The sequence below is a fragment of the Nematolebias whitei genome, chromosome 6 (genome assembly GCF_014905685.2).
Source record: "Nematolebias whitei isolate Nwh7 chromosome 6, NemWhi1, whole genome shotgun sequence".
NCBI classification, from domain to species: domain Eukaryota; kingdom Metazoa; phylum Chordata; class Actinopteri; order Cyprinodontiformes; family Rivulidae; genus Nematolebias; species Nematolebias whitei.
This window is the reverse complement of record NC_056503.1, coordinates 35,420,440-35,446,772: the sequence shown is the minus strand read 5'-3', so window position 1 is coordinate 35,446,772 and position 26,333 is coordinate 35,420,440. Positions and strand designations below refer to the sequence as shown.

Sequence of the window (26,333 nt, the reverse complement as noted above, 5' to 3'; positions counted from 1 at the left end):
AGAGCTTCAGATCGTTTTGCAAGATATTCCAGAAAACAGGAGCGGAGTAGGAGAAGACTCTTGCCTAGTTCAGTCCACACTGAGGGAACACTGCAGGTAATAATGTCCTAAAAGCGCACGCTGTTGCAGTCACGCAGAGACATGTAGGAGGAGATGTATGAAGGCAACAGATCAAGAAGTGATTTAAAGATGAAAATGTACCAGTGAGAGAGTCTGTGTCAAGTTAATGATGTCCAGTTAACCAGTGAATACAGGGTGCAGTGATGGGTATGGTAGTTACAGCCAGTGATATTAGTGCACCGTGATAGACAGCATCCAACATCTGCAAGGTGCTTGTAGGAGCGTTCATGTAAATAATGTCTCCATTGATTGAACTGATTGGATTCATCAAGCTTCATGTATAAATATAACTGAGTATCATCAGCATATCGTTAAAGTTTATCCCGTGGCTAATGAAAATAAGTGTAATGGTCCAAGCACTAAACCCTGAGGAGCTCCATGACTATAAATCAGAAAATTCTTAATGTCTTTTTAAGTTTATTTTTAACATGAACAAACTAAAATATATCAGATGAATGTCATTTAACCCATTCAGAGCCATTTTACATACAAACACTTGGTCCAGTGTTTCAATATGCATTAAAAAGAAAAGTTATGAACAACAAAATATCTCAGCTTTTTGAATGACCTCAGTATAAACAAAGTTTTATTCTGACTGGATTGACAAGCTAATGGATATTTCAAGCAGTACTGAGCCCCAATGTGTACTGGTATTGATTTATTTTTATTGTGAATTTTGAGGTGATGTTCTGCCAAATAGTTACCAGTATTTACTGGTATGTGATGGACTTGCGACCTGTTCAGGGTGTACCCCGTCCCTCGCACAGTGAATGCTGAACATGGGCACCGGTGACCCCCGTGACCCAAAATGGAAGAAGCGGGTAAAAGATAATGGATGGATGAATGGATATTTACTGGTAGTACCTCAACCAGCCGTGACGTCAGACACAAAGCTCGAACTATGGAAAAAGAGGTAAAAGTTTTCATCCAGCTAGGATAATGGCTAGCCAAATGAGGGCCTGACTTTTATCTATTTTCAGGCTTATAAAATAACTCTTTATAAAAAAAATTAATAATAATTGTGGTATGAATGATTGCTACGTTATCCAATAATAAATCATTAAATTTTTGCATGACATTGTTTGCTTAGTTTATCATTGTTTAATCAGCCGAACAACATCCGAGTTACTGTGCAAATATGCGTGCTGAACCAATAGTGGTGAGGGTGCTGAATGTTTCACTTCACCTGATCAGCGCCTCGAGCCAGTCCAAAAGTTACTGAACTCCCAGCAGACTGATACGTTCATCAGCCTTGGCGCCGTCTACATAAACACGGCTTATATATGCTCCGCACTTGTACATTTGCATAGTAACATGGATGTCATTTGGTTAAGGAAACAGCAACAAGCTAAATAAAAGGCATCATACAAAAGCACATTTACCTCTTTGTCCATACGCCGTGCTCTTTAGCTAATATCACAGCTGATGAGAAACTAACAACAGGTGCATCAAAAACAAGTACTGGACATGGAGGCAACTGTTCTGGTACAATGTCCCTGCCACTGTGTCTGCTTTGTTGTCCTGATGAATTCTGGGAGTACTCGCCAAGGGACACTATTTTGTGCCGTTTAGTGTTGTCATTGTTAGACGCAGCCTTATAGTGCTATTTTAAAAATCTTTGCATTGTTCTGAGTTTTGCATTATGCTGTTATTTTGATAAAAGTAATATATTATTGCTAAAATTGCCCTTAGGTGTAACAGATGCTACAGCTAGACATAATGCTGTTATTTGTGCTTGTAAATACCCAAATAATTCAACGAAACTATCATGTCATGTGAAATTGGCAGCAAAGAGTAAGTTTAGATGATATTCACATGAACTGCTATGATGGGTTTTTTTTTTTTAGCCTGGAGTTCTTCTAAGATGACAGACATCCACTTCCGTCTTGACACCGCTCAGCTAGCTATTAGCTTGTAAGTTCAAAACAAAACTTTATTTCTTCAAACATAGGTGTTTTAAAGACCTATTAACAGAAGGTAAATTATTAATTATTCAGTCTTTCCACAGAACCTCACTTTAAAGCTTATGAGAATATTTTTTTTTACCTTGTGTTTGTTATTAGCTTAAAATCTTTATCAGATAAAATGTCCTCTCTCTCACTTGCAATTTAATAAACATAAGTTTACTATTTACTTCATTCAGAGACAATGGATGTGTTCAGAAGACACATAACTGCTGTATTCTGTCTTTTGTGTATTTACTTGCAACTTTTTTTCAAGACACACATGATGATCTGTGCTGTGTTTACATTTAAAACCAAATAAATTATTATTAGCTTCTAAAAATGGACAAATTTAAGTCATTTTCAGGCACATTAAGCTAAAATTTTGTGAAAAATAGCTGAAAGCAATTCCCCAAAATGTCCCATAAGTCATTTTGATTCAAGATAAGGAAAGATATTAAGTGAGTCAGAGTCAGAGTTTCTTTATTTGTCATTCATACCACATGTGGTGGAAATAAATTGTGTACATAGGGTCCCAGTTACATCCAACAAAGTATACATTGTAAAAGAAAAACAGTAATAAGATCTAAGATATGAACTAAGATGGTTCAAAATGCTGCAGCCCAATTTTTTACTGGAACAGGCAAAAGAGATCAATTTATTCCAGTTCTGACCTCCCTGCACTGGCTCCCGGTTCATTTTTGAATTCATTTAAAAATCCTTCTGTGTTTTTAAATCTCTGAACAGGGCGGCTGTGGTTAGAGCAGTCGTCCTCCAATGCAAGAGTTGGGGGTTCAATTCCACCAGCAATCACATGCCGAAGTGTCCCTGGTCAAGACACTGAACACTTCATTGCCACTGATGTGTGTCCCATCGGTGTATGAATGTGATAAAGCACTGATTATTCTTTGTATAGCTATAGTAGAGTGCTGTATGAATGGGTAAATGAGGACACAGATTGTAGTGTAAAGCGCTTTGAGTATCTTGATAAGACAGAAAAGTGCTATATGAGTACAGGCCATTTATCGATCCTATCTTGCTGATCTGCTGCAGCCATATGTCCCACATCGCTCTCTGAGGTCAGCAGACCAGATGCTTTTATTGGTTCCGGGCACTCATTTTAAGCTCAGAGGTGACAGGGCTTTCTCTGTTGCAGGTTCAAAACTGTGGAATGACTCACCACTGCATGTCAGGTATTCTCCTTCTCTCACTGTTTTTAAGTCTCGTTTAAAAACACATTTTTATTCCCTGGCTTTTGACACTTAGTAAGTTGAGTTTATCTTGTCTGTATTTTATAATGTTAGTCTTTTCTTATCTTTACCTCTGTGGATCTATGTATTTTTTGCTATGTCCTTTGCTTGTTTTGTTTCTGCTGTACAACACTTTGGTTGACCTTGTTGATGTTTTTAAGTGCTTTATAAAGAAACTGGTATAGTATACTACAAGTTTCCCCACTGCATATTTTGGCAGTTTTTACTGGGCCAAACTGAACTGAAAGCAGAATCAGGTAACATGTTAGTTTAGTAAAACTAAAGATCTGACATAAATAGCCAAAGTGCTTATGCTTCTTGGTGCAAACATTTTTAGTGAAGACCCTCTTTACTGTGGCGGCAGGTGGCATCTACTGTGCTGTGTGTGTGGGGGGGGGGGGGGGGTTGGAGGAGCTGCTTCGGTGCCAGAGATGGCAGCAGGATCAATAAACTCATTCAGAACTCTGGGTCCATCTGTGGTTCTAAACCCAGAGACCTTTGATTAAGCGAACGAGAGGAAGTGTGTGAACAAACGTCTCTCTTTCATTAAGAACCTGCTCCAGCCCCTCCACGACACGTCGCACAGACAATAAAGAACGCTTTAAGAAATCTGTCATTAACCATCTCACCGTTCAACAGACGAATTTTATAAGCCTTTCAGTGTTTGAATGTTACATATTTGAATGCTTTTCCCCCCAGGGGCGCCACCATGGGGGGGCCAAGGAGGGCAATGGCCACCTCTAAAAAGTTGGTGGCCCCTGCCACTGGTTCCCCTTTGACTTCACAGTTTTATCTTGTCCTGAGCTTTTGCTTTTAATTTCCTTTGTTTTGTTTATTTTATTTTATTTTATTTTTTATCAGTTAGGCATTAAAAATACAAAAATATACATAACATTTAAAAATAAAAAAGTATATCTAAAATCTCGTCCTCCTGAATAAGGACAGTCGGTTTAAAACCACTGTCCTCAACATCTGGAAGCTGTGTCTCAAAAGATAGATATATATATTTTTATTTTATTTAAATAGATAGATATATACTTTCTTAATCCCAGGGGAAAATTTGAGGCATAGCAGAAGGTGATTCCCTCATCAAAGTATTGCTGTCATTGAATAACATATATACAGTATGAATTCACAAATCTCTTGAAATTTTGTTCTGGCTTTTGGTTTTAGTGTGCCACATGGCTTAATTTGAACCGGATCCTGCCAGAACAAAATCCAGGAACGCCTTTTTTGACAGGGTACGTTCCAGAAACTGTTTGCTTGGATCTGGCAACTCACAGACTTGCTAATAATAAAGTTAGGAACAAATATGTCTGCCTTGTCATTTTGGGAGCCATGTTTGAACCGTGCCGCTCCCCTCTGCTGCTGAGACGATAAATAAATAACTCCGACGTCTCCTCTACTGTTTTTATGATGCTCTGGACGCTTGTCACCCACAGCACACATGTGACAGAGTATAAACTCAAAGCGAGAGTGATACCTGCCCCCTCTTTTCCTCTTTTGCGTTGGCAAATTTTTTTGTTTTATCGATGAGTCTGTCAAAGAACAATTTTGATGTTTGTTTCTTTGTAAATACAGAATTAGTGTTTAATAAATGTTAGGACTCTATTATTGGCCAACAAAATATATTTTATGTTATTGAACAACTTTTCAGTTTCTTCTCTTGTGAGCATGCACGTCCCCTGCACACCCACCCAGATGGTCCGCTTGCCATTTGCATTCCGGAATTGATCAGTTTACAAATTAAGCCCTGGTGTGCCACCCCAGGATTTTCGATGGCCACCCCAATTAAAAATTCTGGAGGCAACAGCAACTGTTTGTTTGGTAAAGTTAGACTGAGATTTCTTGTGGATAAAGGAGAAAAGAATATAGAGTATCACTCATCTGGAAAATAAAGTGATTCTAGAAATGCCAAATTTAAATCCCAAAAAGACATTCTGCAATCACTTTGATAAGAAGGAGGCCGCCGCCACAAGACAGCTGTGCAGAACAGAAGTTATCTGAAACTAGAACCTTATCTGTAGTTTGACCTCTGCTTACATTCCAGCAGAGATTTATTTTCCATGACAGTTGGTTTAAGGTGAAATTGTAGGACAAGATGGGCGTTTAATGGGGGCAGACTTTGTGGTGACTGTGGAGTGGAACAAAACAACTAAATCCAGACGACTTTGATGAGCGGCTCCCATGTTTTACACATCCAGCACCTGAAAATAAACTGTTGTGTGAAAATCTGGATTCTTTAGGACAGGTGCCAAACTCATTTACAAAAGGAGGCCATGACTGAAATCTTGGTCCAAGGCATGGTACAATTTATTTAACACTCAAGTCCAATACATGACATCTTTTCCTGCTTTCAGGTTCCTCAACAAGAGTTTGGTCTGTCTTATCTGATGTTCTTTGTTGCTCTTTCCACTACAGAATCAAAATGTTCTGAAACATTAGAACTTTGTCTTCAAAAAAGCTTCAAAGTTAGCCAACATGAGAAGTCCGCACTAAAGAAGGATTTAGACGTTTATAAAGCAAAATGAGAAGCAACAAAAACATTTAACATTTAAAATATCATGTTGAGGGTGTAGATAAAATGCTAAAGAGGGACAGATTTGGCCCCTGTGTTTCACACACGTGTTTTAGGACTTTATTTATGGAGGACGTCTTGTCCGTCATATACAAAACTGTGCTGCATTATATCTCTGCATTGTTTTCAAAAACATCAGGACACATCTGTGTTTTCTGAATGACAGAACGTTGTCGCTTAAACCAACTCATCGTTCAGAGCTTTGTAGTGCGGTTCTCTAGTGAGGTTATGAACAATTATTATGTTACCTGTTGTAGATATCTCTTCAAATAGCCCTGAGTTTGGAGACGCAGAGTTTATTTTGAACAGATGAGCTGATAGCTAATTTACCGTGTCGTGGTTCATTGTTTTATCCTCTTTGTGCCCAGTTTTTGTTCCCCTGTGTATCTTCGTGCCGTCAGCCACATCGCCCTCAGTCAGTATTTTTCCATCCAGCCTGCCACACACATCCACACCTCCTATTCTACCTGTCACAGCTGCAGCCACTTCTCTCATCAGCCCAAGTCTGTTTAGGTCCCCAGCTTCACCTTACTCACAAGCTGAGCATTATTAGTTCCTTCACCCTGCTCAGATACACATGTGTACCCCTTATATTGTAATATGTTTTACTGCCATAACAGCACTTTATTTTCTTTAAAAAAATAATAAATAATAGTCGTCCCTCACTATATCGCGGTTCACTTCTTGCAGCTTCACTGTATTTCACAATGAAGTGGGTTTTTTAAATCTGTTTTTTTTTTATATATTGTGTGTACTGCACATGATGGGCAGTACTTTACATTCATCTCATTGTCAACATCATTGCTGTCGCCAAAGTGGTCAAGTGCATATTAAATATTTATAAGAAAGTGGGAAAGGTTTCTAAGAGTGTAGGAAAGGTTTATAAAGCCTTATTTTACATGGAAATAATAAAATAAAAATACTGCAACTACTTTGCAAATTTTCACCACTCTGGAATGTAACCCCAGCGATAGATGGGGATCACTGTATGTATATATATATATATATATATATATATATATATAGATTTATATATATATATATATATATATATATATATATATATATATATATATATATTCCAGAAACCATCTTATCACCATTGAACTGGTTGGTCCACTAACTGAGTGCTACTTGTTGTGACTCTTCGGACTGATGAAGTCTTTTGGATGAAAGACGAAACATGTCAACACAAAGAACCCGTCCAGAGATGATGTGTTCAGGATGATGAGCTGTGTTGCTTTTACGCCAAACATATTGTTTTGCATTGTGGCCAAACAGTTGGATTTTGGTTTCATGTGACCAGAGCATCTTCTTCCACATATTTGGTGTCTCCCAGGTGCTTGTGGTAAACTTTAAACAACACTTTTTTATGGATATCTTTGAGAAATGGCTTTCTTCTTGCCACTCTTCCATAAAGGCCAGATTTGTGCAGTGTACGACTGATTGTTGTCCTATGGACAGACTCTCCCACCTCAGCTGTAGATCTCTGCAGTTCATCCAGAGTGATCATGGGCCTCTTGGCTGCATCTCTGATCAGTCTTCTCCTTGTTCCAGATGAAAGTTTAGAGGGACGGCCGGGTCTTGGTAGATTTGCAGTGGTCTGATACTCCTTCCATTTCAATATGATTGCTTGCACAGTGCTCGTTGGGATGTTTAAAGCTTGGGAAATCTTTTTGTTTCCAAACCCGACTTTAAACTTCTCCACAACAGTATCTCGGACCTGCTGGTGTGTTCCTTGGTCTTCATGATGCTCTCTGCACTTTGAACAGAACCCTGAGACTATCACAGAGCAGGTGCATTTATACGGAGACTTGATTACACACAGGTGGATTCTATTTATCATCATCAGTCATTTGGGACAACATTGGAACATTCATAGATCCTCACTGAACTTCTGGAGTGAGTTTGCTGCACTGAAAGTAAAGGGGCCCAATAATATTGCGCGCCCCACTTTTCAGCTTTTTATTTGTTGCAAAAGTTTGACACATCCAATAAATTTCATTCCACTTCACGATTGTGTCCCACTTGTTGTTGATTCTTCACAAAAAATTAACATTTTATATCTTTATGTTTGAAGCCTGAAATGTGGCAAAAGGTTGAAAAATTCAAGGGGGCCGAATACTTTCACAAGGCACTGTATATAGCTAATCTGGGAAATATTTTTTTAAATTATTATTATCTTCAGTTGAGATCCTTTTTTAGATCCAACCTTGGTTCTGAAATGAGTCCACCGGTTTTAACTGATGTGGGGAAACTAATTTATGAAGCAAATACACACGTGTATTTTTTTAAGTACTCTTTCCTGCTGATTAATACTCCATGAATGGGTCTACACAGATCCAGAGAGAAGTGGGAGTCTCTCTGGACTTTTAGTAGCAAAAAAATGTATAATAGTCACATGAAAATCTTACTCTCATCTCTTCATCAAATGATGGCTCTTTGACATTAACAGCTGTATTCCGGTTAGAAAAGACTGCATATAGTATGAAATAGTAAGATACCTTTTTGAAAGTCTAGCAGCATACCTATAATTTGTTGAGTGTGCTTATGATGTATACAATTATTAAAAAACTTAAAAAAAATAAATAATTCAAATATAAAAGCTAAACCTTTACTGAACCAGGTTCAGCTCTAAAAACCTCTTCTGTCATGATATTGTACTTTTAGAAATCCGGGCTAGTTCCTTAATAAAACACACAAACGGTACTGTCTTTAGCGGACTGTCATCATTATGAAGAGGTAAATGTGGAACCTCCACATTAAAGAGGGGGGTGGGGGACAAAATCCTCCTTCCTCGGTAACTTGTCACCCATCCTCCTTCTCAAAGGACGACTGACTTGCGGCATCATTTGCAGATGCAGCTCACATCTTCCCTCGGGTTGGAGGAGCCGACCGCTACACTGCTCCCTCTGTCTCTCCCCTCCATCCACATCAGAGCTATTTGGTTTCTGTTTGTAGCAAATCCAGAGTATTCGCATCCACACAACACTGTTCAACATCAGCTATATGTTGGACAACTGGGAGATACGGTTAAGAGTCCAAACTGGGATGGTGCAGACATGTCCAGAGGAGGGACAGTGGGTATATTGGTAGAAGGATGTTAGAAATGCCGCTGCCAGGAAAAAGACAAAGAGGAGAAATATGGATGAAGTTAGAGAGGACATGGAGGTAGATGGAGTGAGAACAGAGGATGAAGAGGACAGAGCGAGATGGAGGAGGAACATTCATTCAACCTTTATTTATAATAGTTAGTCTCAATGAGTCATGAGGACTCATTTACAAGAGAGACCTGAGGTACACACAACAATAAACAGTCATAAAAAGCACATACAATGAAAATTAAATAAAAGTAGTGATATAAAACAAAATAAAAACAAGCTACTTTATGAAACAAAGTAAAATACTAAAAACAGGAACGTCTGCACTGATTTTTGCATTGAACTTAACAGTTGATTAAAATCCCTTAGAGAGGTCGAAGTCGACAGCTTCGGATCTTTTTGCAAGGTGCTCCAGAATACAGGAGCTGGGTAAAGACAAGGCCTTTGTGACGAATTCAGTCTGCACTGAGGGTACACTGCGGGTAATGATGTCTTGAGCGAGCGCACGCTGTAGCTGCACTGACGACGTGACATGGGGGAGGAGATATATGACTCATATATGGCTCAGGATGACTCACTGTGGAGAGCCCCGAAGAGGGAACAGTTAAAAAACAAGAAACAAATACATAAATAAATAAATACTAGCTAGTAGCTTGTTAGCTAATAACTTTTTTCATTCAACCTTTATTTAGACAGGTTAATCCCACTGAGCCTTGAGGACTCATTTACAAGGGAGACCTGATTTCATCAAAGAATGATGACAACAATGGACAACAGCAACAACAATAGACAGTTTTAAAAGAGGTGTACAGATTTTTTTTTTTTTTTACAAATTAAAATAAGATGGCTAAAACAGTAACAAAAACAGCTACATTATAAGACGAATGTAGAAAACTAAAAACAGGAACATGTCTGCATTGGGCCTTCCCAGGGGTCCAACAGATTCTTGAAGTCACTTAGAGAGGTCAAGGTCGAGAGCTTCTATTATTATTATTATTATTATTATTATTATTATTATTATTATTATTATTTATTGTTATGCATTAGCTAGTTATTACTAGCTAACCTTGTTTAGCTTGTAACTTGCTAGCTAGTAAATTTGTTATAAGTTAGCAAGTAACTTACAGCTAGTGGTTTGTTAGCTTGTAACTTGTTAGTCAGTAACACTATTATGTTTTATCCATCCATTATCTTTACATGCTTAATTCCTTTGAGGGTCTCGGGGGTCACTGGTGCCCACATCCAGCCATCACTGTGCGAGAGGCGGGGGACACCCTGGACAGGTCTCCTGTGTCCATCACAGGGACACATAGAGACAACCATTCACTCTCTCACTCACACCTAGGGACAATTTAGAGTTACCAATCAGTCTAACATGCATGTTTTTAGTCTGTGGGAGGAAACCGGAGTACACGGAGAAAACCCACACATGCACGGAGAGAACATGCAAACTCCACCCAGAAAGGCCCCTGGGCTGGAATTTGAATCTGGCGACCTGCTCAGTGAGAGGTGGCAGCTCTACCAACTGTGCCACCGTGCTGCCCACTTTTATGTTTTAGCTAGTACATTTTTCCACTAGTACTGTCTTGCTTAGCTAACTTGCTTGCTAGTAACTTTGTTAAGTTAATTAGTAACACTGATAAAGTTAGAGAGGCCAGACTGAGATGGTTTGGACATGTCCAGAAGGACAGTGGATATATTGGTAGAAGATGTTAGAAATGCAGCTGCCAGGAAAAAGACAAAGAGGAGACATATGGATGCAGTTAGAGAGGACATGGAGGTAGTTGGAGTGAGGACAGAGTGAGAGGAGGACGATGACTCGCTGTGGAGACCCCTGAAAACAGATGATTCAACCTCATGCTTTGACTAATTACGTCACTCTGAACTGTATTTGTTGACTTCAGTCTGATTACATCGTCCTATTTAACTTTAAACGACTTCAGTCTTATCTCTAAAGCGAATAGATTTTATTTATGTCATCTAGATTTTGTAGAATCTTATCAGTCTGGTGTTTAGTTCACAACAACCACATTTTTCATTTAGTTGCAGAAAAGAAAAAAAAAATGAAACAAAACAACAAGAATCTAATGAAGTAATAAGAATGTTGAGTTGTGACGTGTGTTACTGAGACATTTTCAACCTTCGAACTGCGGGTCTGCTGTCATTTGCTCCAAAATCCAGTTCTACATTTTATTTTGTTGCAACAAGAATATTTAATAAACGCGGACACTCATCAGGGATTAGACTCCTGCTCTCTCATTGTCAGGGATATTTCTTTTGTACCAATAATAAAAATAAAGACAAGCGCCAGTCCAGAAGCTGACAGAGACACAATCAGACAATAGACCAAATCAAAAGCATATTCCTTGAAAAACTAGTTACTTTGTTGAGAAAGGACAGAGTTGTAGCTGTTTTGGTGTAAACTTTAAAAATAATGCTATGTTACGCTCAGAGTGTGTGTTGTGAATGACTCTCAGCTACCACCTCAAATTTTAGCTCAACATCTGTACAATGGGGAAATGGGGGGAGTGGTGGTGCAGAGGCAAGAGAAGGTGGGCCTGTGATCGAAAGGTCGCTGGTTCGACTCCCCAGATAGATAACCTGAAAGTGTGGGTGGGAAAGGTGAAACACCAGTGTTTTCCCTACCATTATACATTATACAATTGGGGCGCCCCGCCCTGCCAACAGAACCAAGCGCCCCACCTATCAACAACCGTTGGCATCGATGTACTGCGAAGCATAATGCAAACGTGCTAGCAAAAATGCTATTGACGTTGATAAAAACCGGCAGCAACTTAACGCTAAGCTAGCCGGCGGGCAACAAACGTGACTCCGTCCTGTCCTAAGGTCATGTGACCTTGGGATGCCCTGCAGCAACATCTGCACTTGGTGTTTTTGGTAGACACTGGCTAAATAGTCCTGAGTAAGGACTGTGGGTGGATGGAAGGATGGAGCTCCCCCTTCTGGTGGGGGGGGGGGGGGTCTTTGCCTCAGGTGGAGGAGTTTGAGTATCTGGGCGTCTTGTTCACGAGTGATGGTAGGATGGAGCAGGAGATGAATACACAGATTAGGGCCTTGTCCTCAGTGAGGAGGGCGCTCCTCTTCCGTGAGGTTTGGATCATGAAAGAACGAGATCGTGGATACAAGCGGTTTGAATGAGCTTCTATCGTTGGGAGGCCGGGCTCAGCCTTAGAGACAGGTTGAAGAGCTCCTTCAGCCGAGGGGAGCTTGGAGTAGAGCTGCTGCTCCTTCTCATCTAAAGTAGTCAGCTGAGGTGGTTTGGGCATCTCCCTTTGAAGGATTTCCAGGTGCTGGAAAGAGGCCCTGTGGCAGAACCAGAACTCCCTGAAGGGACTGTGTATCTTCTCTGGCCTGACACCTCGGGGTCCCCCAGGAGGAGCTGGAGAGTGTCTCTGGACCAGGAGGTCTCTCCTGGACCCGCTGCCTCACCCAAGCACAGATAAGAGGTAGAAGATGGAGATGATTTAGTTTGGAGTTACTGAACTGGCTGAAGTGTCACGACTCTCATGTTCTGATTCTTTGAGCGTCGCAGCGCTCCGCAGCTGACGTGGAGTGACCTTCCCTGGAGTCTCGATGTCTACCCGTGTTATGAAAACACGTTTGTTTGTGCAGACACTGTCTTTGTGCCACGCTGTGTTAACTGTATCTGCCAGATTACTGCCAGAGAGAAAACATAAGCACAAGAACCACAGCCTTCCTCAGAGAGAGATCCAAAAATACTGATCTCTTCTTTGGATTATGAAGAAAAAGAAACACAACAAAGTCAATGAAACTGTTTTTTTTTTTACCCTTGTTATCCAGGAAGAAGTGGTGAAGAAAAGCTCAAGGAAAGTTGGTCTTTACTCAGAAAGTTTAGACAGACCGCAGTTATTTTGATCAAACCTTTTGTTCGCACTTGGAGTAAGTGTTGACAATGACTCTCAGCTACTACCACATCTGATTTCTGAGTTACAGCCATTTTTGTTTTGGTTCAGGTCAGTTAGCTGAGGCGACGATCTTAAACTGGGTCGTCTCCAAAAGCTAATAGAAGCATTCACACTATTGTGATCCGTTTTTCTTCTCATTCCACAATTTTTGTGCTTTTTCAACAAATCATAAACGTTCAGCTCTTTCAGGACAATCCTGCTATGACTTTTGGTATTGGTGCAACTTTAGCTTTTTGAAATATTTAGCCTTTTCTGGCATTTTCTTTCTCATAGAAAATGATGAGCTCATTTTACATCCTTCCAATATTTAGACCTGTTTACAATCCTTTACTGCTCCTTTCACATTTTGTTCTGCTTCAGCTTCTCTCAGTTTCTTGTGCAAATTTAAACTTATTTTCAGCTACTTTCAGCTAATTTTAGTAATTTTTCTACGGTTTTGTGCTCATTTCAAATTCCTTCTGTGAACTACAACATTTAGTGCTTTGTCCAACTTCTTTCTGCTAAATTCAGCTTTTTATGGTCCTCTCTGCTTATTTATGCAAGTTTCAGCTTTTTCTGCAATTTCATCTACTATTTAGCTGTTTTGATGCCAATTTTATAATTTTCAGCTAATTCTACATTTTTTGCAGTCATTTCAACTTTTTTCAGCCTAATTCGGCAAAAATGTGCTCTCTCCACTTCCTTCTAATAAATTTAATCTTCTTTCTGCTTTTTTAAGCTACGTTTAAGCTGTTTTTGCCAATTTAAGCTTTTTTCAGATAGTTTCAACTTCTTTGTGCTCACGTCTGCTTTTTTAAGTCTAATTGGGCAAATGTGTTTTTTCTGCTTTCTTCTGGTAATTTAAGCTTGTTCTACCTTTTCAGCTAGCCTTTTTTTTTTTTTTGCATTTTTTTATCTAATTGAAACTGTTTTCAGATAAATTCAAATTTTTTGTAGTAATTTTTGCTACTTTCAGCCTAATTAACTTCTTTATACTAATTTCAGCTTGTTATGCTCCTTTCACCTTTTATCTGCTACTTTCAGCTTTTTCTGCTCTTTCAGTTACTATTTAGCTATCCATCCATTTTCTTTACCCGCTTATTCCATTTTGGGTCATGGGGGTCGCTGGTGCCCATGTCCAGCAATCACTGTGCGAGGGGCGGGGTACACCCTGGACGGGTCGCAAGTCCATCACAGGGACACATAGAGACAAACGAGACAAACAACCATTCACTCTCTCACTCACACCTAGGGACAATTTAGAGTTACCAATCAGCCTAACATGCATGTTTTTGGTCTGTGAGAGGAAACCGGAGTACCCGGAGAAAACCCACGCATGCACGGAGAGAACATGCAAACTCCACCCAGAAAGGCCTCTGGGCCGGGGTTTGAACCAAGGACCTGCTCGCTGAGAGGCACCAGCTCTACCAGTTGCGCCACCGTGCTGCCCCTATTTAGCTATTATGATGCAAATTTTAGTTTTTTCAGCTAATTCCACATTTCTTTAGCTCTAGTTCTTTCCACTTCCTTCTGGTAGTTTAAGCTTCTTTATGCCTTTTCAGCCACTTTTCACCTTTTTTTGTTGTTGCTAATTTCAGCTTTTTTAAGCTAATTTCCATTTTTGTGCTCATTTCTGCTTATTTAAACTTAATTCAGAAATATGGCCTTTCTGCTTCCGTCTAATCTAAACCTGTTCTTCCATTTCAGCTACATTTCAGCACCCTTTTAGCTAATTACAGCTGTTTTTCAGCAAGTTCTTCTTTAATAAGCAGTCACATTGCATTTTTGCAGAAAATCAATTTCTCTAGTTAGCTTTAGTTTCACACTCAGTGCTTCCTCTCTGAAACTTTCATAAAAATCTGTTGAATGGTTCACAAGATATTTTGCCAACAGGCGACAGGTTTGACTGTAGAGTTTAAAACGGCAACGTCTGAAGCAAAGATGTTACATGTCTGTTGAGGACGACTTCCAGCTGCTGCCACACCAACGTTTAGCTCGCTGTCTGTAAAACTGACTGAGTTATAGATATTTTTGTGTTTATTAATTTTCAACAGCTGTGGCGGCCATCTTAAAATGGAAACTATCCCAAATGTATTTGGCTGTAGATGTACATCTATTGATCCTTTTCTTAAAGCTTCAATACAATTCGTCCAGTGATTCATGAGATATTTTGCTAACAGACAAACAGTTGACACAAACAGTTAATGCTGGGCGTTTCAAGAGAAGAAAACGTGGTGTAACAAGCACTTACAGTATCTGCTGCGAATGACATGTAGCTATAGCATCACCAAGTTTTAGCTCAATATCTGTAAAATTCATGGAATGAAACAATTTCTGTGTTTTCTATGATCAGTTAGGTGTGGCGGCCATCTGGAATCAGGCTGACTCTAAAAATTAAATTGGGCGTAGTGGATCAAATGATTAGGTTCCAAAACTTTCATTGAAAACTGCCCAGTGGTTTATGAGATATTTTACTAACAGACAGACAAACACTAGAACTGTACACTTAACATTTAATATTTTTTTTTTTTTTTTCTCCTCTTCCTACCCACCTAGTTCCCTGACTGCCATTCCGGGGGTGGGGTCCGGGAGAAGGGCAGGCCGTCGGGTGTTGACCAGGACTATGTGGGGGTTCGGGGTCTGGGGGTTGCCGTGGGCGGTGCTGGCGCTGTGCTCTCCCTGGGGTTGTTTGGACCCCCTGAGCTTGGCTCTTGGGTGCCATGGTTGGCCCGCTGACCGGGGTGGCTGCCGGGGCCTGGCAGGCGGTCGGCTGGGGGTGCGTGTTTGGTTGTTGACGGTGTGTGGGGGTGGTTGGTGGCGTGTCCTCTTCATGGTGGGGGGGTGTCCTGTCGGCGGGGCATGGCCTGGGCCGGTTCTGGGGTATTGGCTCTTCTCCGCTCAGGAATGAATGGGTTTACCTCCTGGGTTTGGGCATGGGCTGCCCCCTTAGAGGGCGGGTACATGTCTTGGACCTGGGGGGTTTAGAGTGTGTATCGGGAATAAGAATGAAATGTATCGTTATTGTATGTCTTTGAGTGAATGAATGTGAGATTGAGGTTGGGATAGTGTGATTGTGTCTGTGTATGAATGGATATTTGTTAGGCCAAGACTCGGACTGCCCCCTCTTTGATACAACTGGGGGTGCTTGGCATCGCGCCCCTATCGCGCGGCCCCCTGGTGGGGTGTGCCCTTGCCTGCCGGCGCGCTTGGGGCCCTTGGTATCGGGGGCTGGGCGCTTGGGCGTGTGTCGGCTCGGCCTGGTGTCTGCCTGGTGGGGCTCGGGTCCTCTGGCCCTGTCAGGCCTTGGCCTGGGTGGTGCGAGTCCTCGGTGCCCGGGCCTCGGTGACTGGACCTGGACCTACATCGGTGCGGCGGGTGCCGACGGGGGCCTATGAGTTTGTCGCTGTTGGCCCCGGGGGGTCACTGTATGTGGTTGCTGGTGGGGATCTTCCGGTTCTCCCCTGTGGTCCGTTCTGGGGGGTGGGTGAGTGGTTCGTCCTGTGTGGGTGGCTCTGGGGGCTCCGCGGTCGGGGTCCCTCCTGGGGTCTTGGACTCTGGTCCCCCCTTTTTCATCTGCCTCTGGTCTTGGGGGTCGGGTCTCTGCTGCTTCACAGTTACTAATAAATGTTCTATTAGAGAAGCCTTATACACTTATGCATGCTCACAACCACACACAAATAGAAGCAGGGATGCTTATGTAGGCTTTATATGTAGATATATAGATATGTATGTGAGTGTATATTCATGTGTATGTATGTATGTATGTATATAGGCGTAGGTATGGGTATATATATTTATGGAAACTTACTGCAAAGCCATGAATATTTTAAGTTCTTTATACATATGTATTTTGTTGCTATGTTTTGTCATGTTCTTTGCAGGTGAACAGACAGTGGCCGGGTGTTTTGACGTGTGCTCTATTTGTATATATTTCTTATATTTTGGAGTCTTACTTTGTCTTTTCTTTCTTTCTATCCTATTGGAAAAAAAAAAAAAAAAAAAAAAAAAAAAAAAAAAAAAAAAAAAAAAAACCCTACACTAGATAGTCACTATAATAAATATTTCATAATAATGGTGTGGAGAGGATGGCTGTAAGGGGAGAAGGGAGGCCATCAAAAAAAACAAAACAAAAAAAAAACATGGAGCCATGTGCAGTGCGACCTTCTGACCACCAGGTGGAGGCAGAGAGCCACAGCCCACACAAAACTCTGAGTCATGTTTTCAGCACTAAATGTTCAAATATTTTAATGAACATGAGAATATATATTTTGGAGTATTGTAAAATAGGACGAATAAATATATATTTATTAAACAGCCCAGCTGTCCCTGTTAATCTGACCACAAATATGTCATTTATGTGCCAAAATCTGAACAAATAACCTTATTGCTATCACCAGCACATCTGGTTTTACCAGATAAATTAAACACTCTTTATTAAATTTTAAATATTTTAGTTCAGATACAAATACAGAATTAAATCCCCAATACATGTCTGATTCACTCAATGCTTCTATGACATCTAAATACCGACAGCGGAGATTCTCACACTGGTCTCTGGAAATGTAGGTTAATTTTCATGCATAAATAATCCTCTGGTTTCTCTTTTTCCTGTTGGGATTTTTTTTAAATTTTAGCCAAAAGAAAGGAAATGACAGATCCAGGACTGCATATTATCATCACTACCCCACTGCCATTTAAAAAAAGGGCGATAATGTAATTTCTCATGTCTGCATCTGTAAGCAAAATATCTCAAAACCAGTGGGGGAGTTTAACGGAAACTCCCAGGTTATCTTTTGAAGTAAACCTGATTTAAGATGGCTGTCACTGTTCATCATCCTTAGAAAACACAAAATAGCTAAAACTCTGTCAGTTTTATAGAGAACAACCTAAAATTTAGTGTGGTAGTCTCTGAGAGTCATCCTCAACACATGTTCTGAGTGCTTACACTTCTTCTTACAGAACAAAAGATCTTGTAAGATCTTTGCTTAAAACTTTTGCATGTAAGGAAGCAGCAGGTTCTGGTACCTTTAGCTAGCCTTTTGCTACTTTTAGCTTTTAGCTACTGTTCTGTTTGTTTGTTTGTTTTTCTACACGTTTAACTTAATTTAGCTAGCCTTTTATTAATAATAATAATAATAATAATAATAATAATAATAATAATAATAATAATAATAATAATATAAAACTTTATTGTCATTCAAAATTGTACAATGCATCATGCAAAATTGAATGCAATTTCATTTACTTCTCCAGCAGTGTAGGAGTGCATAATTTACATGAATTTTATAAACTTTGGTGTTTAGGAATGTCTTTGGCTGTGTGTGTGTGTGTGTGTCCTTGTTTATGCTACTTTGTGAGGCCCATTTTTCCAACTTATACTACATTGTGGGGACCAACTGCTCCTTATGGGGCCCAAAGCCCGGGCCCCATAAGAAGAAGTCCCGTTGGTGGGTTAGGGGCTAGGTTTAGGAGTAAGGTGTGAATTGAGGATGTGTTAGGTTTAGGGTTAGGTATGTACTGGTAATGGTTAGGTTATGGATAAAGGTCATGGTTAGGCTATAGAAATGAATGAAAAATGAATGGAAGTCAATGCAAAGGCCCCACAAAGATAGCAAAACAAACCTGTGTGTGTGTGTGTGTGTGTGTGGGTGGGTGTGTGTGTGTGTGTGGGGGGGGGTGCTATTGTGGTCACTTCATTAGTGAAGTTTGCTATATTTGCTACTTTTTGTTGGCGTTTTAGTAACTTTGCTTTTTCAATTAGCTCTATTTTAATTATTTTAAATGCTATCTAGCCTTTTTCTACTTGTAGCTAGTTTTTTTGTTTGTTGTTGCTACATTTAGCTTGCATACATAGTCTTTTGCTATTTTTAAATTTTAGCTAATGTATTGCTATGATTACAATTAATTGTCCATATATTACTATTGGATTTTAGCTAGCCTTTTGCTACTTTTAGTATTTTGCTACTTTTAGCTAGTTGTTTGACACATTTAGTTATCCTTTCACTATATGTATCTTTTAGCTAACATTTTGTTGGTTTTATCAACTAGTTAGCCTTTTAATACTTTTAGTTAGCATTTAGCATTTTTATAACTTTTAGCTAGCCCTTAGTTTTAGCTTTCAGCTAGCATTTGTCTACTTTTAGCTATTAGTTAGCTTTTCGTTACTGCTAGCATGCAAGGAGCTGGCAGATATCAATCAATCAATCAATCAATTCAACTTTATTATCGATAACATTCAATGAAATGGAGATTTGTCTTTGACATCTGGCTTATAAAAACAACACAAGATAAAAATGTGATTACAAATCTTTAAAACCAAGCTAAATCAATTAAAAACATTCAGTTAAAACCATTCTAAAATACAAGATACATTAAAATATGGAAACATCCCAGCAGACAGTGGATTGTTATGTGAGGCTGCGTTTAAATAGGATCTTGTTAAGTACATTCACCGCAGAGGGAACATGTATTTCTGAAAGGAATCATTATTTTGTTTTTCCATTTAATCGTCAGTGTTTAAACAAAAAAGTTTTTCTTGTGTTTTGCCCATATTGAATCCTTACTGAAACTGTTTTGAATCTTTACTGAATCTTTATTGAATCTTTATTGAATTTTCAATGAATCTTTATTGAATTCTTATTTGATCTTTATTTAATATTTATTGAATCCTTATTGAATTCCTATCGAATCTTTATTGAATCTTTTTTGACTCTTTATTGAATTCTTATCAAATCTTTATTGAATCTTTATTTGATCTTTATTTAATATTTATTTAATCCTTATTGAATTCCTATTGAATATTTATTGAATCCTTATTGAATCTTTATTGTCTTTATTGAGTCTTTATTGTATTCTAACTGAATCCTTTTTGATTCTTTTTTAATTGAATCCTTATTGAATCTTCATCAAATCTTTATTGAATCTTTATTGAATCCATATTGAATTTTATTAAATCCTTATTGAATCCTTATTGAGTCTTTATTGTATCCTAATGTAATCTTTATTGATTTTTTGGAAAATGTTATTGAATCTTTACTGAATCTTTATTTAATCTTTTTTTTAGCCATTTTTGTATCCTAATTGAATCTTTATTGATTCTTTTTTATTTTTTTTATTCTTTTTTTATTGAGTCTTTATTGAATCCTTATTGAATCTTTGTTTAAATCTTAATAAATCCTCACTGACTGTTTGGCGACAGGAGAAAGAGTCGAGTCACCCAAACATGATCAATCTGGAGGGATACGAACATTACTCCCTGAGGGTCAAATGGCAGCGGGGCCTTTGATGAGGGCTTCACTTCCCTGTCTGTGTGGGAAACTGGAGCGTTGGCTTACAGGAGTGCTTTCTTTCTCGGGTTTTGTGCTGCGGCCCGGCTCGTCTGATCTGGTTGTGTTTGTTGAGTCTGGATGTTTCAAATTGACCAGATGGAGACACTTTTATCAGGCAGATCTGAGTTTGCCGGTCGGTTCTGAGCCTCTGGAAGACTAAGTGGAATGACTCGGAGAAAACTCGAAGCTCAGAGGACTGTCACACAGATTTATACTTTCACAGCTAAGGATGAAGAAAAGCTTTTAGAGGTTAAACATAAATGAAATTATAAAAGCTTTGTGTGCTGCTGCTGTTTTTGTGAATTAGGAAATGTGAAAATATTCACCAAGAAGCTCCAGTCACTGAGCACAGATTTGAGATTTGCTGTTTCAGACCCAAATGGAACTGATTGTAATCAAACTTTGAACTATTTTAGCAGTTTATATACCAATCATTTGGCTCATTCAGGAAATGGAATCTATTACTTTTGTTTTTAGTAACTTATATGATTTTTAAGCTCTTTACCATCTTCTTATAAATACATATTATAAATTAACAACTCCTCACTTCCTTCAAAAACATTACGTTTTTGTCTTCTCGTGCTAATTTTAGCTACTATTCTGCTGCTTTGATAGCCTTTTCACCCAATAAGCTAAATTTTGCCACTTTTAGGTCACCTTTGACATTATATTGACCATTTTGCAATTTCTAACTTTTAGCTAAGCTAGCCTTTTGCCGTTTGTAGCTTTTAGTCCCTGTTCCTCTACTTTTAGTTTTCAGCTAAGGTTCTACTACTGGTACTTTCAGCTAACCTTTTGCCAGTTTTAGTTAGCCTTTTATTTTCTTTTAGATAGCATTTAGCTTTTTATCAACTACTTTTGAATTTTAGAAAGCACTTTGCGTTTTTATTTTATTTTTTTTTTGTCAATTGATAAATTTGGCTCGTATTCTGATACTTTTAACTCTTAGTCTATTTAGTTACTTTTAGCTTTTAGTTAACCTTTGGCTACTTTTAGCATCTAGCTAGCTTAATGTTACTTTAAACTTCTAGACAGCTTTTTTTTAGCTAACTTTTTGATACATCAAGCTATTATTTAGCATTTTGCTACATTTTGTATTTAGCTACCATTTCACTACCTTTTTGCTCTTTTTATCTAGCCTTTTGTGACTCTTAGCTTTTAGGAAATGTTTTGCTACTTTTAGCTGGTGATATGCTACTTTTAGCTTCTGTGACCATTTTGCTTTGTTTTACTTTTAGCTTGTGTTTTGATACTTTTATCTTTAAGCTAGTGTTTTCCTTTCTTTAAGTATGACAGTTAAGCATCAGCTAACATTCAGCACTCAGCATTCACCTTGTGTGCAGAACAGCTGAAGGCAGCTATGCTCCTCTCCAGGTCCAGATCTGAGTCAGAACCACAGGACCACAAGTACATAGGACCTAAAGGCCACAGGACTACATGTTTACAGGACTACAAGACCACAGAAACACATTTACATAGAACGACAAGACCATGGGACCACAGGACTACAGAACTGCAGAACTACAAGACCACAGAACCACAAGTACGTAAGACCAAAAGGCCACAGGACCACAGGATTACAGGGCTACAGGACTACAAGAACAAAGGACCAGAAGACCACAGGAATTTGAGACTACAGGACCACAGGTGTACAAAACGAAAGAACCACAAATACATAAGACCAAAAGACCCCAGGACCACAGGACTACAGGACAACAAGTACATAGTCCAAAAGGCCACAGGACTACAGGACTACAAGACCACAGAAACACATTTACATAGGACGATAAGACCATGGGACTACAGGACTACAAGTACATAGGACCATAAGACCACTGGACCACAGGACTACAGGACCACAGAAAGAAGGGTCAAATGAAAATGTACTGAACCCAACCCAACTTACTTCAATCTTACAGCTTGGTTATACGTAGCAAAGCTTTATTAGCATAATAAGTATTATAATAAGTATTAACAGTGCTAACATCAGAGACATGAAGGTAGGTTTTACTTTATGGGGTGCCATTTGTAAATTTGCACAGTCAAAAATTAACAGCAATATTTTGGTTCATTTAAGAAAAAATATATATATATTTTCAAAGTCATATTTTCACAATGTTGTTCATACATTTATAAATGTCATAGTTCCAACCTAAATATTTATTTTACAAGCTAAATGTTTAGTTTACAAACTAAATATTTAACTTGCAAGTTAAACATTTGGTTAGGAAGCTAACTATTAAGCTCCACACTAAATATTTAGATTACAAACTAAATGTTTATGTCCAAGATAAATGTTTAATTTACAAACAGTAAATTACAAGTCAAAGTACAAACTAAATATTTAGGTCCGAGCTAAATATTTAGTTTGCTAATTAAATATTTATTTTGGAAATTAAAGGTTTAGCTTGGAATATAAATATTTATGTCTGAGCTAAATTAGATATTATTATTATATTATATTATTAGCAAATTACATATTTAGTTTAAGAATTAAATGTTTGGCTTAGAAATTAAATGTTTAGTTTTGAAAATAAATATTTAGCTTGGAAATTAAATATTTAATTTACACCTAAATTTTTAGTTCACTAACTGTTTGTAAATTAAACATTTAGCTTGGACATAAACATTTAGTTTGTAAACTAAATATTTAACTTGCAAGATAAGTATTTAGTTTGTAAACTAAATATTTAGCTTGTAAATTAAATATTTGGAATTATGACATTTATAAATGTATGAATAATATGGTGAAACTATGACCTTTCAAAAAACTTTTTTTTTCTTATGAAAGGCTAAATTAACCAAAATGTTGCTGTTAATGTTTGCCTGTGTAACTTAACAACAAATGGCACCCCATTAAGCTCTAAAAACATATTACACAGCTCAATCTCACACAAAACTTTCAAAAATACCATATTTTGGGGGTGGCAGAGTTGGGCAGCTCATCAGCCTAAAAATCTAACGTTTTGTAACATTAAGTCTCAGGTAGTTTAGTCACCGAAATGACCAAAAAACCCTATTTCATCCTAAATCTGCCCCCATCCCAAACCCCAATGGAAAGTCCTTCAACTTAAAGGGGTCATTGAAAGCTTTGAAGTGGTGAAAATGTACTAGTTCAAGCTGATCTTAGCAAACATAAAACAGGCTTTAATTCAGTCAAATTTACAGATATTGAACTAAATTTGGTTCGGTAATAACTGAGAGTCATCAGTAACTCATCCTTACTGGAGGCGGAGGCGTATAGAACGTAGCCAGGTTAACTTGAGTCAACAAACGAAGGCCTTGACCTAAAGTGATGCTTTGTGCATCACAATTAGCTACACACAGCCCCGCATCAAACCGTCATCTTCCTTTTGTGTTCATGTGAATATGAGCTGCAGCAGGAGTCGATGAAAGCCCAATTCCCAGGCTGGACCCCCGTCTCCCCCCCGTCCCCTCACCACTACCACCACCCAGCATTTGTGTGACCTGACAGACGAAGATCAGGCTGAAAAGGGGTGAGTGGGAACCCAGCGAGAATGCTCAGGTTTCTTGGTACCGTGAAAAGATTTGTCCCGTCCATTCAGGTCCCACGAAGGTTCCCATCTATCTGCGCCGCAGCAGCTTTTTGTTAAACTATCTTTCTCATCTGCGCGCACACACCCGAGGGGTGGAGGGTTCATACGTAAGGCCGACGTCGGGGTTTAGTCTGATGCCACAGTCTTCAACTCTCCTCTTGTCACAAACCACCCGAAGAGGGACTTCTCCGGCCAATTACCTCAGAAACGGGGAAACAGGTGATGGGAAAAAAAACACAACAGGTGGGGTAGAGAAAGGAGCTGGAAAAAGGGGGTGGCCTTCAACAGTGGGGGTCAACCCGAGAAGTAGAAAAGGGGGAGACTCGGAGGAAGAAAAGGCTGAAGCGCTTTGATCGAGGTCACAGCGAGCAGCAGTTCAGGAGGGACGCTGGATTTGCTTTTCAACGTCTAATTTGAACATGAGTGTTTTTTTGTTTGTTTGCTTGACATGTAGCTGAGGGATGCGGTTGATCCTCTGAAGATGACCCTGGGCGAACGTCTCTCGAGGGTCCAAATGGCTCGAATGGGCTTCATCTTCCTGCTGATCGGTAACACCGTCGCCGTCTCCACACAGTTTAATGGATACAACTGTGACGCCAACTACCACAGCAGGTTTCCTGGTGAGAAAACTAAACGGCACGACCGGGGCTCCATATCCATCAGCCGCACAGAACGTCCGGAAAACTTTACATGTTTTTATGAATACTGTTGAGAAAAGCTGGTATCAAATCTTTAATTTCACCCACCACTGCAGAGATCATTTAGATTCCCATAGAAACTGTTTGTCCTTGAACGGCTGCAAAAAAAAGGAGCAGACTGCCGTTTCTGAGTATTTATCTTACTTTGAATAAAAACATGTAAGAATCAAATGATTAAATGTTGAATAGTTCATCCAGGCAATATAAAGAGGGTTTGAAGTCATTTATTAAATCTGTGCAACAGCTTTAGAAAGGTTTCTGCAAAAAACTGACATCCTTTATTTAAAAAAAGAAAAATATATAAAGAGAAATCATTCATGTTCCAACTTTCTCTCATCAATATATTTATATTTTGCCATTGAAAGGCAAAAGTTGAGGGATGACGATTTCGCCTGGGTGTGTATTCGTTTGTCTGTTAGCAAAACATCTCATGAAGTAGTGGATAGATTTGAATGAAACACTCAAAAACCAGTTATTGGGTGTACAAATGATAAACTTTTGGAGTTATTAATTCAAGATAGCCACAGTTATTCAATCTTGACAAACACAAATATGGCTATGGCTCGTTCAGTTGTACAGATATTGAGCTAAACTTTGGTGTGGTAGTAGCTGAGGGTCGTCCCCAACACATACGTTAAATGCTGACAGATTGCTTGAGGTTTCACTTCGTTGCTTAGGAACAAACACAGCAGGGTTTTGTTTTTCTCCATTAAAAGTTGTCCATTTCTCAAAGTTTAAAATGCTGGTATGAACAGTTCCTTGAAGGAATGCTAAGTTCTTAACAACTTTGAGCTTTTTAAAAATTTATTTAATAAAAGTTGTTTTTTTTCCCCAGCAAATCAAGAGAAATCTCAAACTTTGAACTGTTTGTAAGCTGGCAGGAAATTAAAGCTGCCGTCTCATCAAAGGCAACGATGTCAAAAGTCAAACTCACAATTTGGCAACGTTTAAATTCACTTGACTCTGTTCCACTTTTAGACATTGAATGCACCGTTTCTCTCCATCTCTGTCCTCCTCTTGTCCAGCCGAGCGGGACATCAGCGTTTACTGCGGGGTCCAAACCATCACCTTGAAGATCAATTTCTGTCCGGTGCTCTACTCCGGCTATACCGCCTCCGATTTGGCCCTAAACAGCCAACACAGCGACGCCCAGTGCCGAGGCTTCATCAACAACAACACCTTCCCCACAGCGGTCCTGTTCAGCATCAGCCTCAGCACCCTGGAGGCCTGTGGTACCAACCTGGTGGTAAGCAACACCAGCACTCCAGAACGTGGCGTTCAGACGATCAGTAACCGTCATTGTTTCATTGACTCTGGAGACAAGGCTGAAGTGTCTCTGTGCAGGTCAGCACCACCCATGGGGTCAACGCTTACGGGAACATGTCCCTGGTACAGATTGGCAACATCTCGGGCTACATCGACACCCCCGACCCGCCGACAGTAATCAGCTACCTGCCCGGTTTGTTGTATAAATTCAGCTGCAGCTACCCGCTGGAGTACCTGGTCAATAACTCACAGCTGGCTTCGTAAGTTGCGCCAAAATACATAAAGTCCTTGACTGTCCAAAATGAGCTTCTTTGAAAACGGATACTAAGATTTATTTATTGTGTGCATGATTCAGAGCTCACATCTGTATTTTATTGTTCTGTATGTTTTGAACCAATCAAACTACTTCTGCATTCTTTGCCCTATTTTGGCCACTTGTACATCAAGTAGTTAAACTTGTTCAGGAGATTAATTTCCTGACTTGCAGGTTTTGTAACTTTATACTTTTTACCTTTTTTAACAAAGATTTTCCCCATTGAAATACATAGAGATCTGAATTTCTTCAT

At 39.2% G+C, this 26,333-nt stretch overlaps 2 protein-coding genes across 2 annotated transcripts in view; both read left to right on the top strand.

The window, feature by feature from the left end:
* vps26b (VPS26, retromer complex component B) overlaps window positions 1–26,333 on the top strand; it is a 440,542-nt gene that overhangs the window by 385,032 nt on the left and 29,177 nt on the right. The window lies entirely within an intron of this gene.
* The window catches only part of LOC119411466 (zona pellucida-like domain-containing protein 1), a 12,015-nt gene continuing 9,906 nt past the window's right edge, over window positions 24,225–26,333 (top strand). The window contains exons 1-3 of the mRNA XM_037678418.1: window positions 24,225–24,423; window positions 25,527–25,747; window positions 25,846–26,027. Coding sequence (XP_037534346.1) covers window positions 24,285–24,423; window positions 25,527–25,747; window positions 25,846–26,027 — 542 coding nt within the window. The 5' untranslated portion in view covers window positions 24,225–24,284. The remainder of the gene's footprint in view (window positions 24,424–25,526; window positions 25,748–25,845; window positions 26,028–26,333) is intronic.